The 14,614-nt window shown below is 36.5% G+C and overlaps 1 protein-coding gene across 10 annotated transcripts in view; it reads right to left on the reverse strand.

Moving 5' to 3' along the window:
* NAV1 (neuron navigator 1) overlaps positions 1 to 14,614 on the reverse strand; it is a 320,658-nt gene that overhangs the window by 246,367 nt on the left and 59,677 nt on the right. For all 10 annotated transcript variants that reach the window (XM_070745727.1, XM_070745723.1, XM_070745729.1 and 7 more), the window contains exons 2-3: positions 2,332 to 3,178; positions 614 to 720 (exon numbers count right to left, since the gene is read on the reverse strand). In XM_070745727.1, coding sequence (XP_070601828.1) covers positions 614 to 720; positions 2,332 to 3,149 — 925 coding nt within the window. In that variant the 5' untranslated portion in view covers positions 3,150 to 3,178. The remainder of the gene's footprint in view (positions 1 to 613; positions 721 to 2,331; positions 3,179 to 14,614) is intronic.

A 14,614-nucleotide genomic window follows, 5' to 3' on the forward strand; every position in this document is an offset into this window, starting at 1 on the left:
CAGGCCACGTTTGTTTATTTATTTTTTATTTATTTGTCAAAATGTGTACAAGATAATAAATATGGTATAAACATAAACAAAAGCAAAGTCCCAGGTAACGTTTGTTTATTTGTGACAACTAACTAATTTACCCATGCTGGACCTCCCAAGGATCTTCCAATATGAATATGTCATACAAAATGAATAACCTATTCTGGTCAAGTATTTTAAGCTCAGTTCAGGAAGTTTCAGTGTCATTCTCCTAACCTGATCAAGACTAAGCAGTCAGCTGCCTTGATGGTTTATAATACACTACCATTATACTGGACTTCAGAATATACTGTGTAATCAATACTCAGCGGGTCTGAGGTCTCTCGCATTGCATTCAAAGCCCCAGTTCAAAGCTGAAGGAAGAACAATGTAGGAAAATGACCATTAGAAATTCTTCCCCCACTAACCAGTTCACAAATGTCAATGTCCAAGAAGAATCATGCATGTGGCTACTGTAGCTAAGAAACGCAATTGCACCCTACATGCAGCACTCCAAAGCAGATCCACTTTCTTTCATATCCATGTGTTATGGATTCTGAGCCCCTGGCCCCACTAAAGGGAGTGATCCCATCTGTTTACTTACTCATGCCTCTCAGGGTGAGCTCAGGCCCTTCGGGAGGGCTGGGCTGCTGCACATCACATGTCTCTTCCTTCTGAGAAAGACTGCTCTTCTCTTTCTCACCCTGCCACCTAGTAGGCAGAAAAAGCAGAACCAATCAATTTCTCTTTGTATCCATAATGTGCCAAGGCAAATATTTAATTTGTAAACAGTCTGAATGCAATTGACTGAGTCACCAAAATTTCAAACTGAAGTAATGATTTCTTTCAAATCAAAACAGACATCTCTTAATCAATTCAATTCAGGCCAATTCTGGCCCTTTTTATGTATGCACACATGGGTTCAAATCAAATTATTAAGATTCTGATTATTTAATTTGGACATCCAAATTGAATTAGACTAATTTTCCAAATCAAATTGTTCATTTCAGTGAGATCAACTTGCCAACCTAAATCAACAATTCAAATGGAATGGACCCAATTTGCATAGGCCTGTTATACATCTCCAACTATCTTAATATAATGCACAGAAGGGTTATAATTATTAAACCATAATTCTGTCTCTTGCCTGACACCTTAATAAAGCAAAGGCCAGGTTCTTCTAGGAGGAACCAATTTCTTTGACCTAAATTGCCAAATCACATCACCCAAACTCACACATCACATGTAATTAGTGCGGTAAATGTTTTAGTTGAATGAACTAGCCCTGGCATATGACAGCTGTTGGCATATGTCAGAGCAATTCTGAAATTGTTACGATACATATATATCTCCATGAGCATATAATCCAATATGCCATCAGGGTGCCATAGCAAGCGATCTACATTGGTCAGGCAATAATGCTGTCTGGGAACTTAGGAAAGCAATGAAACAATTTTGCTACAAGCACTTGTCTATGTAGATCTATTCAAATCAAATTCTTAACAAGTCTCACCGTGTTAATGAATTTGGCCCTAAGTGATAGCTTGTTTTTAGTGATAGAGTCTAAAAATGGAATTGTTCCTCTCCCACCTTTTTTTGTAGCATGCAAATGTTAAACTTTCTCAAGAAAACTAGGGCTAAAAGGATGATATATTTCCTACAATACCTCTTATTTAGTAATATTTGGATAATGGAAAGCAGAGCTATATTTTTTTCTATTCATCTTTACTTCATACAATAACAAAGGCAGGATGAAAATCTAATACAGTGTTACCTCTACCTAAGAACGCCTCTACTTACAAACTTTTCTAGATAAGAACAGGGTGTTCAATATTTTTTTGCCTCTTATCAAGAACCATTTTCCACATACAAACCCGAGCTTCCAAAACGGTAAAGGCAAGGAGAAGCCTCCGTGGGGCCTCTCTAGGAATCTCCTGGGAGGAAATAGGGCCGGAAAAGGAGGGGGAAAGTCTCTGTGGAGCCTCTCTAGAAAATTCCTGGGAGGAAACAGGGCTGAAAAAGGCAGGGAGAAGCCTCCATGGGGCCTCTCCAGGAATCTCCTGGAAGAAACAGGGTCAGAAAAGGCGGGGAGAAGCCTCCATGGGGCCTCTCTAGGAATCTCCAGGGAGGAAACACCTTCTGCCCATTATTTACTTTTACACTGATTCCTATGGGAAAAATTGCTTCTTCTTACAAACATTTCTACTTAAGAACTTGGTCACGGAATGAATTAAGTTCGCAAGTAGAGGTACCACTGTAAATAAGTAAGAAAATATATCCTAAGAAAGATGTATCTAGGAATACATACTCAGTGACACTTACCGATAATGAAAAGGGGCCACAGTGGCCATAATGGGATGGTTGTGTTGTGGCAGAGGAGAAAAACTGATGGATGCTGCATGTAACACAGGTCCCTTATTAAGGTTGCTTGTATCCAGTGAGATTGTTTGAGGATTATCTTCTTGCTTGGATGTTCCATTTTCCTTCCAGTTGATTTCCGAGGCTGATTGACCTTTTGCGGGGCAGCTCTGAGGCCTCTTTGTGGTAGATCTCTCTGAAGTCTCATTATACAGGTTGAGATATGAAGGGCTCTTCCCTGGCAGATGAGTGGTCTTTGCTGGTTCAGCAATTATGCTGGGCTTTCCAAGGCCCTTCACAGCAACAAGGCTGCTATTACTTTCACCTTGTTTAGAGGTGTTCTTTACTTTCTCAGTTGTCTGAATAACAGTTTTCTTCACTATCTTGGTGGGTCTGGAATTGGCCTTTGGTAAGCCCCAGGGACTACTGTAGCCAGACACCAAACCTGAAGTAAGACTAGAATCCATATCTTCTGTTTCAACATGGCTCCCAGATACGTCTGTTTTCTCTGGTCTAGGACTTGCAGCACCTGGAGTCTTCACCATGAGCTTCTGCTTTGTTCCTTTAGGAGCTCCACAGGTTGAGGTTCCCTGTGCCTTCCCTAACCTGGGAGATGATACCCTTGGTGAGGAATATGCTCCCACACAGTTCTGTTTAGGGGGAAGCTTAGGAGATGCTGCCAAAGTCTGTATCTTGCTATGAGATGCAGCTCTGGGAATAGGAATAGAGGAGGCATAATGGCTGCGTCCAGCTGCATTCACATTGGCTGCTCCATTCATCATCAACAAAACTTGGATGGAGGAAGGTCAATCTGAAAAAAAAACACAAATCAAATCATATTAAGTCTAGAGATTCAATGCCAAACTTGTTCAGCACAAGGAAATGTATATCTGCAAGTGAAAATCTTTCCAATCATTTAAAATTTAGTTTTAGTTTTACTTTTTGTTCTGATTTTTCAATTGTTTTTCAATTTTAAATACAGATCTATACCCATCTTCATACATTGGTGTTTTTTGTTGATATACAGTATTTCCTATATTTATAAAATCCCACATCTTCGTCTTCGTCTCACATTGTCTCACAGTTTTTCCTTTTTTTCCTAGTCCAATCGTACCATATTGTCCATGTTTTGTAGTATTCTGAGTTATTTTGTCCTTTGAGTTTGATGGTTAGCATGTCCATTTTGGCGCATCTATATATTTTATCCATGAATACATTTTCCAGTGGTGTTTTATTTTCCTTCCAATATTATGCATATGTGATTCTTGCCACTTTTATGATATGTAATAATAAATATTGAATGCTTTGGGGATGTTGTTTTCTTATAATTCCAAGTAAAAAGAATTCTGGGGCGTATTCTATTGCACTTCCTGCAATCTCTTGGAGCCAATTATGCACTTTTTTCCAATAACCTCTCACTTCAGGACATGTCCATCACATATGAAAGAAGGTACTGTACCTACGTCTCTTTTACATTTCCAACAAGCCAAATTTACATTTGAATATACCTTAGCCAATCTCGCTGGGGCTAGATGCCATCTATAGAACATTTTATAATAATTTATTTTATTTTATTTATTTTTATTCAATTTTTATTCCGCCCTTCTTCTTAGACTCAGGGCGACTTATAACATGTTATCAATAGCACTTTTTAACAGAGCCAGCATAATTTTTTTTGGTAGGCTATTGGTTTTGTAATTTTGCAATTTGTATTCCAAGTCCTCTCCCAGTCAGCCAAGCGATTATTATGGACTACATTCCTTGCCCATGCAATCATTGAGTTTTTACCTATGTCTTCCATTTTATCAAATTCCAATAGATGTCTGTAGAATTTGGGTATTTTTTCTTCTGGGCCCATCAGAATTTTATACAATTTACTTTTACTTTTTTATGTTATTTACCAATAAGACAACACTGAAATTGCTGTTTTCTGCCTACATAATATTGAAATTAAGCTCACCATCTTAGACAGTAAAAGTAGGTTTGGAGGTATGCTAAATGTAGCTCAGGATGTGGTGGCTCAGTGGCTAAGACACTGAGCTTGTCGGTCAAAAGGTTTGGCAGTTTAGCAAATTCGAATCCCTAGCACCATGTAACAGGGGGATCTCCTGTTACTTGTCCCAGCTTCTGCCAACCTAGCAGTTCGAAAGCATGTAAAAAATGCAAGTAGAAAAATAAGGACCACTTTGATGGGAAGGTAACAGTGCTCCATGCACTTTTGGTACTGAGTCATGTCGGCTGTATCAGTGTTTCCCAACCTTGGCAACTTGAAGATATCTGGACTTCAACTCCCAGAATTCCCCAGCCAGCATTCGCTGGCTGGGGAATTCTGGGAGTTGAAGTCCAAATACCTTCAATTTGCTAAAGTTGGGAAACACTGGGCTACGTGACCACAGAGAATGTCTTTGGACAGCGCTGGCTCTTTTATTTATCATTTAAACAATATTAAGGAGAAAGTATGCTTTTAAATTATGAAAATAGCTTAAACATAGCTTTTTTAAAAATTAAGCTTTTTAGTAAAAAAAAAATTGCTAATAAATATTTGAATTGTTTCAATAAACAAAGGTCCTTTAAATAAAATCAAATATGGCTTATTGATTTTTCTCAAACTGTAAGTTCCACTATTCTTCAATTTTATAAACACATCGACCTTTTCCTGACATTTATACAGTTAATCAAATTAATATAATAGATTTACTCCTATTTGGTTTACTGAAAAACAAATCAAACCTATATTATTATGTAATTTAGCATGATAGATAGAAGGAAGAGATAAGAAACTAATACTTCTCCGTGCAACTATTGGTAAACTGCTCTAGTTGTTTATAAACCGAACTGCATTTTGTAAAGAAGTAATATTCCACTTGGGTAACAGCATGCTAAATCTGGTTTCTTTATGATCATACTAAATTAACATGAGATAATCAATATTTAAAAATATAATATTATTGTGCATAGTTAACTTAAAGTTAGATTCATAGTCTAACACATGTTGCAACTTAATAATTCAAGTCCTAACCAAGGACCTATGAATTATTAAGGAATTACTATCTGTTCACAACAATGTGAGATCACAACTGAAAAGTTTTTAGCTGGAGTTGGCTTTCATTCACATCAAGTTCTTCCCAAGAACCAGATCTTGATACTTGTGACCTTTTCCTACTCTACTATCTCCTTCTGTTGCCACACCATTTATCCACTTTTTCTCTTTTTCAATCTGTTACAGAATTGAAACAAGTCCAGTAATTGTTATAATCAATATGCAGGACTGATTCATATGTTGCAGTCATGCACTGTGACAGATCTCATCCAGGCAGAAGATATTGTACGTAAGTACATGTATTTTAAAAAGTAAGAGTTGACGAGGGAAATACTTTTATGATAGCACACAAAAGATTCCACTACAAAGTTTGAAAGATGTTTATTCTCCATTAATCATGCAATGGCCTGAATTTTGTTTTTTTTCTCTTTCTGTATTTGAAAATATTTTAACCAGCAATTTACCAGTGGAAGTCCTGACTGGAAAACCATTTATAAATGTGGACAACACACAATAATTTAGGTTTAATTTCCCATTTTTCTTTTTGTTTGGTAAACCGATTCTACTATTTAAAATTTAATTCTATAACACAATATTACTACACATTTTATTATTATATACCACATTTGGAATACTGTGTTCAGTTCTGGAGACCTCACCTACAAAAAGATATTGACAAAATTGAAAGGGTCCAAAGACGGGCTACAAGAATGGTGGAAGGTCTTAAACATACAACGTATCAGGAAAGACTTAATGAACTCAATCTGTATAGTCTGGAGGACAGAAGGAAAAGGGGGGACATGATCGAAACATTTAAATATATTAAAGGGTTAAATAAGGTTCAGGAGGGAAGTGTTTTTAATAGGAAAGTGAACACAAGAACAAGGGGACACAATCTGAAGTTAGTTGGGGGAAAGATCAAAAGCAACATGAGAAAATATTATTTTACTGAAAGAGTAATAGATCCTTGGAACAAACTTCCAGCAGACGTGGTAGATAAATCCACAGTAACTGAATTTAAACATGCCTGGTATAAACATATATCCATCCTAAGATAAAATACAGAAAATTAGTATAAGGGCAGACTAGATAGACCATGAGGTCTTTTTCTGCCGTCAGACTTCTATGTTTCTATGTTTCTACAATTGTAAGTTTTTACAGCTCCTTTTTTCTTTCATTGCATAAAAGAAAGAACTAGAGTGGCTCTGTTGCTGCTGCTCAGCATAAATGGGTGGCCAGAAGAGATTAACAGCCTCAAATCTGCACATAACTTGATTTGTTTCCCAGCTGTTTTTGAATTAGCAAAGGATCATAAAAGTCTAATCGTTCTTTAAAAGAAAAATAACTGCAAATGTACTGCTGTCAAATTTGCAACAGGGAAAGAAAGAAAATAAGTGGCCCCAAAACAGCAGAAGTGTGAAAGAAAGAATTTAATTTTAAGATACAAAAGAATTTGGCAAACATATCTCGGATTGTGACACTTTTACATTCTGCATACAGGAAGGAATTACTTTCAAACTAAAGGAAGGAAATAGGATTATTTATAACATGTTTTGGGAACACTTATGGGAGGAGGGGGAGATACTGTGTTTCTGAGTGGCGTTACTAATAAGGAGATGGTCTGAATGCTATGAAAAACAAATACATCACAACTATTTGTTTTATATACCATTTTTTTCTCTATGAGCTTAAAGCAAAATACACAATTATTCCTTTCCCCATTTTATGTTTGATAAAAACTATATGAGGATGATTGGGCTGAGAGAGAGAGAGAGAAATAGTGTGGTCCCACATCACTAAAAGCCTCCCAAGTCCCAAGGTGAAATTGAATTTCCAGCTCCTTGGTCTTACTGTATATATATATTTGTTTTCGTAGATTTTCACGGGTATATGTATGTAGATTGTTCTGAGTTCGGGTTTTGCCCCGTGTAATAATTTTATGTAGATTGTTCTGAGTTCGGGTTTTGCCCCGTGTAATAATTATTACACGGGGCAAAACCCGAACTCAGAACAATATATATATATATACATACAGTGTTCCCTCGATTTTTGTGGGGGATGCATTCTGAGATCGCCCGTGAAAGTCGAATTTTTGCAAAGTAGAGATGCAGAAGTAAAAACACCATTTTTGGCTATGAACAGTATCACAAGCCATCCCTTAACGCTTTAAACCCCTAAATTACCATTTCCCATTCCCTTAACAACCATTTACTGGTACTCACCATTGAATAAGACACTTAGTGCTCTTAATATTTATAAACATAATTATTTATTAACAATAATTATTTTTTGTTATTTATTTGCAAAAGTTATTAGTTTGGCGATGACATGTGACGTCATCGGGCGGGGAAAAACGTGGTATAGAAAAAACCCCGCAAAGTATTTTTTAATTAATATTTTTTGAAAAACCGTGGTATAGGCCATTCGCGAAGTTCAAACCGCGAAAATCGAGGGAACACTGTATTTCATATTTATATAACATTATATAATTATAATACAGTACTAGCGTAATATACGCACAAAGTCTCTAGGACTCTTAGTTGTTCTGTCTGGGTCCCCCCAGAAGCCAACACCAACCAAAAAGAGTATCCAGACACACTGGTAAAAAGCAAACGCAGTTTATATAATTCAAAGCAAACACAGGTAACAAAAACTGTTCTTACAGACAGGAACACTCTGAAGCTTCACAGAGGTTTCATGAAGGCCAGGCAATAAAACAGGATTCTTGCTGGCAAAAACAACTCTGGAGATAATAAAACCCACGCCTCTCCCAAGTCTTCCAGACTTCTAGGCCACAAGCCAAGATCAGAGACACCGAGAATCGAAGCAAGGTCACAGGACTCCCAGTTGATAACGCTCCACAAGACTGTAAGGGCGGGCCTGCCTTTTCAACCCTGCTGAGGAGAACCACACCCAAACCCAGCTGTTGCCAATTCAGGGATGTAAATACCTTTCTAATTGGTCCCGTCTTTGAGCTGCACGTCGCTGCCTCATGTCTATTATAACCTGTGTGTCTTCATCCAATGAATCCAGGCTACTAGCTGGGGAGAGCCCCCCCGGGGGGTCTCAGGCTGCTCTCCCTCCTTCTCTTCCTGACGTTCCTCTCCTCCGTCTGTCTGGTCCTCCCCCTCCTGTTCACTGTCCTCCTCCTCTGGGCATGGATCTGGCAGAGATCCAGCCGGTCCCTGAGGAGCCTCAGGCTGAATCACAACATTAGTAGACTGCCACTTAAATATAAACAACAATATAGAGCTGCAGCAAAGAAGACTATGCAATCTTGGTCTATATTAACAAAATAATGGAATATAGGGTATATGATTTGAAAGGAAGCTAGATGCTTTAGAGTATGAAGCACTAAATTCCAATGACAGCATGTATATCAATATGTATGCATTATTTATTATTTTATTATTAACATTTGTACATTTTATTCCAACCAATTTACATGTGGAGCATTGTACCCAAATTTTGACAATCATATTTTTACAAGGGACAAACAGCAGGTTAAAAAAAGAGTTACCAGAGTGATATATTATCAGTAAACGTAAGTCTAATATGGAACAATTAAGAGAGTTGTTACACCTAATTTGCAAAAGAGAAATGTGAGAAAAGATATCATAGTACAGGACAGAGTAATCATATTCTCCTGAAATCCAACCCCATATTCAGTAAATAATCATCAGCAGAAACGTCATATTTTCAGTACAGCCAGAGATCTTACTTTACTTGAATTGGAGAATTAAAGCTGACACCAGTTTTTGTTTTGTTGTGTTTTGTTGTGTCAACATGGCTGCCCTCTGGAATATCTGTCCTGCCACTCATTCTAATAAAATGTTCCATATTTCAACCCAGCACGAATGTAAAATAGAGGAAATGACTGGGAACAATAGACTCACCTCACCCTTAAACACTATCACTCCTCATAGGTTGCAGTTCTGTACGTGCAGGAATTCAACATTCAAGTTGTATTTCTCACCAGATGTTTGCTGACTAAAACATCCTTCTTTCATACACAAGATCCTGTATTGCCTGCCAAACTGTTACTCCAGAGCTGGAAGGCAGGCTCACCAAAACTATGCTTATTTATGTCACTAAGCATTTAAAAACATTTCTGGTAATTAAACCTTCCCCACCCTATTAAACCTCTCAAAGTGTAAGGAATTTATCAATGGCTCCCTAACAACCAAACTATACTGAGAGAAGAAATGAACCTCAATTTCTTTTCTGATCTTAATTTCCCCTTATCACTATTTCAGACTATTCCTTTAGCTGCTATCTTGGCTCTCAGCTGGCTCCATCTGCAAGGGCAGGAAAGAGAGTTAATTCCTCAGAGGAAGTTTGCTCTGGATTTTATTTTAATGTTTTTTTTCCCCATGATACTTCAAGGACACTATTCTCAGTAGCTCATTTCCGTGGGAAGCTGCCACCACCTTGGAAGTACAATTCTGGAGAAGACACATATTAAAGATATTCAGTTTTCCAAATGTCAGCTGAAATCTATGCTGAAATCTCTCACAGATCTTGGTGATAAAAGTGTCTTTTATGTCACTGCAATTGCCACTAACAAAGTGGCAATGTTTTCGGAACATTGGTCTTGAATGTAGAGAATATATTATTATATTATAGAGATTATATTTTATTATTATTACTTATCAGAGCTGCACTTTCGGAAACTAGCCAGCCCAAGCAGCAAATCAGCCCAACCAGGTATCCAACCCAAAAAGCCAGCCACAGACCAGTACATAGTTCCCTCTAAGCTGAGCAGTGAGCAATCGCTCACTTAAAAATCATCATCAACTCAGAGTTTTCCAAACCTGCCCAGAAGCCGAGAGGGAAAGAGTGAGAGGGAAGGAGAGAGAGAGGAAGAGAGGAAGAGAGAGAAACAGATATAAAAGAGAGGAAGGAAAAGAGAAAGAAAAAGAATGGGAGTAAGGAAGAGAGAAAGAAAATCAAAATCTAGTTTGAAACTAGCTCAACTATTTAAGTGGCATTTTGATATTGATAGATTTGCCCTATTATGAGCTCACTGTTATAGACACACAGTACAGTATTTTATTTTGAAATTCTCTGAGGCAAAACAGGGTGGGTTTTTAGTTAGTTAGTTTGTTTGTTTATTTATTTATTTATTTATTATTTCTGTGCCGCCCAGTCCCGAAGGGACTGTCGCTCAGACACTATACTTTTCCGCCCACCCCCTCAAAAAAATTAGAGGGAACACTGAACCAGTAGATATGGAGTTGAAGTCTTCAATGAAACACAGCAGCAGTAGGAAGTCTTGGAAAAATATATTTACTTATTATGTACACTACTACTGCATATACTTTATTATACATACATCACACTAGTATCTCACTAATATCTCACTACAGCTATCTCAGTTACAATAACTCACAGGAACCAACAAATCAATACAGCAACTTCAGAGCACACTTCACACAGAACAGGATCAGAGATCAAAGAGAGAGAGAGCCAACCAACAGCACAGGAGAGAGCAGAGAGCTCTTGCTTATTTAAATACTTTTCACCTGATGAGGTTGCTGCATGCTTAGAATGACTCAGCATTCTCAGTGTAGGTCCTTCTTCTGCATTGAGATATGACCTCAGGATATGCTTAATCCTGACATTACTACTGTATTGTATTGTGTTGTATTGTATTGTTTGTTATAAAGAATATATTATATTACATTATGGAAAATATATTATATTAAGAGAACAACATATTTCCCTCATAGTTAGCCCAAGATATTTTGTCGTCTACACAAAGAACAAGTTGCACCTTCCCTAATATTATTGAAAAATAGGTAGACAGTTAAAAACTTATTTTAATACCAATAACAAGGCAGTATTGTCCTCTGTACCCAAAGATTAATTTTGGAAATGTAAGCCAAGTCAACTAAACACATCTCTGTCTTCTAACAGAGAAAAATGGTTGAAAATGTCTTTTCTATTCCCTCTGTTCCGAATAGTAGGTAGGGACGGTAGGCACTCAGGAAGAACATACAAAAAAACATTGTAGCAAGTTTCTGCCCTCAGTAGAAAAAAGATTGTACCTAGTTCATAGAATAAATGCAGCACCAGTCAGAAGCCAGCACAGAAAAGATATAATCACCACAGAAAGGTGATTTTAGCTAAAGTGGATGAATGCAGTTCTGCCCAACCCAGATGTAAAGTAGTCAATTTGATAGGTCTTAAAATTGTTGTATCAAGAATAGAAGAATAATAATACTAGTACTAATACTACTACTACTACTACTAATAATAATAATAATTATTATTTTTATTATTATTATTTATTACATTTGTATGCCGCCCCTCTCCGAGGACTTTATTATTTATTTAGTATTTATTATTTCAATTTATATGGTGACCCACCTCAAATCTATGACTCAGACTACCACTGAAAATTTTACCTAGTTAGGTAATGAAATGTCTGTAGAAAAACAACCAAAGTTCAGAGGACACAAAGGACTCCACAGTTCAATCCTAAAGTACATATACTGTATTTATTTATTTATTTATTAGTTGGACTTGTATGCCGCCCCTCTCCGAAGACTCGGGGCGGCTCACAACAAGTAAAAACATTCACAACAAAGTATTCTCTAATATTCTCTAACAACAAATTTAACATAAATATTGAACCAGCTTTGCCATACACCCAGATCCTCAAGCAAGCTCGACAACAGAGCTACATCTTTAAGTCCTTATGTAATGCCAGCAGGGCCCCAACATTGATCTAATCCAAAGGATGGATGCCATTTTAAGACTCATGGAAAAGTTTCTTCAGCAGGTTTTGTGTGCTTGGTGCTTATTCAGTCAGCATCAAGATCCCGCAGAAATAACATTAACATATTACTTAATACTCTAGGAAACATTGATTATAGTAGCAAAATAAGAGACACCAACTGATTATTTTGTTTAATCTAGCTGTGTAATGAAAATCATTTTATGCTCCAAATTTTATAATGAGTTCTTCCTCAATAGCATATTGGGTATCATTTCATGTGATGAATCCATTATCTGGCATTATATACACTGCTCAAAAAAATAAAGGGAACACTTAAACAACACAATATAACTCCAAGTAAATAAAATTTCTGTGAAATCAACCTGTCCATTTAGGAAGCAACACTGATTGACAATTGATTTCACATGCTGTTGTGCACATTCAACTTTGTACAGAATAAAGTATTCAATTAGAATATTTCATTCATTCAGACCTAGGATGTCTTAATTGAGTGTTCCCTTTATTTTTTTGAGCAGTATATATTCAACTATTTTTTTTCATGGGGGATTTCTTGATAGAATTCAGGAATTTTTAATTCAGGAACTTTCTCCCACATAGTATGAAATGGTGCCTTTTCTGTGGCCACAAAAATTATACACCTCCAGCATCTTCCTGTATCACTGATGCCCAAAGGAGGGTCCTATGTGTTTTAACTGGGAAATTGTATGACAATGGAGCAATTGTGCCCTTAGAATGTTTTTCAGAAAAATCTATAAATGGGTAGGATCTGACAAAAGAATGTTGCCTTGTTCCAAAACATGGTTAATTATCTGACTGTATACTTCATTTACACCATTACTGTAGATCTGAGTGACATTTTCCAAAGAGATAAGCTTCAATCTGAAATAAAGAACAAAGTGAAGACAGAACTTTTAAAGTTTCTAAATTTCAGTCAAGAGGTATCTATACCCTTCTAAATAATCTTATGTTAGCTCAATCAAAAGAAATTGCAAAAATCATCTTATATTGGATGATATATATTTTCCCTTACAAGCATGCCTTTATAGGCATAAGTTCTTTTGAATACTCCAAGTGAGTAACAGTTAATTTTAAAGAAACAAAAATAAATATTTTACATAGTTTTTAATATTATGCCTTTTCCATTAAAAAACCCCCTAATGAATCTATACCATGCTAAAAATACACATGTCTCGGTCTTCCTGTATAAATAGAATATACCAATTGTGATTATTATAGTTGACCCTGAAGAGGTATCAGGCTCTACAGCCTTGAGGCTTATTTTTTACCCCACTCCCTATCCAGATGTCTTAATCTTGTATGAAGAATCTCGCAACATGAAGAGAGAGCAAATCTCTAGAGCAACATTGATGCTAACAACCAATGACAGTGGGTAAAATTCTGTCCAAAGCAACAGCAAGCCTAAGCTTTGTTAAGTACCTTCCCCCATCGATCTACTGAAAAAGAGCCAGCAAGACACACGACTAAGTACTTTTTATAGTGCAACTATTTATATAAAATGTTGTGAAAAGAGGTGATGATTAATTTATTTGCTCATTAAATTAACCCTATTGCTTCTCCCTCTGTGTATCACTGAATGCTCTGTGCTGGAGTTTACAAATATTGAAAGTAATCTTGTCTATCAAAGTGACATTATTTTAAATAAGTACATAACAAACAGGGGTTCTGTGCAGACTAGACAAATGCTATTTTTTTAAAAAAATCAGACATTTTGATCTCTTTGGAACATAAATAGTTAAAGAGTTAGCATGATTTGCCCAAAGACAAAATGTATGAAATGAGACCTAAATTGAGAATGCGTAGGATGCAAATGTGGAGATATTTTTAATATTTTAAAGGTGACCCACAGCTGTTAAAATGCTGAAAGAAAAGGTAGCAAACAAATAAGCAACTGTGGATACATATGCTGCCTGCAGTCAACAGCGCATCATTTCCAAAGAATCACAAATAACAGTAATCAACACTCTATTTTCTTCTCATCTGGCAAAAGAAACAGAGGGAAGTGGGCAGGCATAGGCTACATTCTAATAAAAATGCAGTTGTCAGAAAGTTTAAAAAAATGGATGAGCTTTTCATTTTCAAGATCCCGGAGTTTTCAGTCACCTATATATGGGTAGTGCTGAAAGAACAGCTCCTGTGGGGCATTTTAAAAACGTCGTTCCAACAGTTAAAGGCTTCAACAAAATCCAAGCAATTTGCTGTATGAAATACCTCCTGATATTTACTAACCTTATATTTTGTAGATTTGAACCTTTTTTTATTCCCTGTAATAATTGAGGGAGTAATTCTGTTACTCAAAATCTGTTTAGATAACAAAATGAAAAAGGAACTAAAATGATTGACAAAACTGAAATATGATTTTAAGTTTTCATTTATCAGAATAATTTAAATAATGAATCTATTCAGCAAAAGATAATGGAGTGGGACTGACTCATGAGCCAATG

This window comes from Erythrolamprus reginae, chromosome 3 (genome assembly GCF_031021105.1).
Source record: "Erythrolamprus reginae isolate rEryReg1 chromosome 3, rEryReg1.hap1, whole genome shotgun sequence".
Classification (NCBI taxonomy): domain Eukaryota; kingdom Metazoa; phylum Chordata; class Lepidosauria; order Squamata; family Dipsadidae; genus Erythrolamprus; species Erythrolamprus reginae.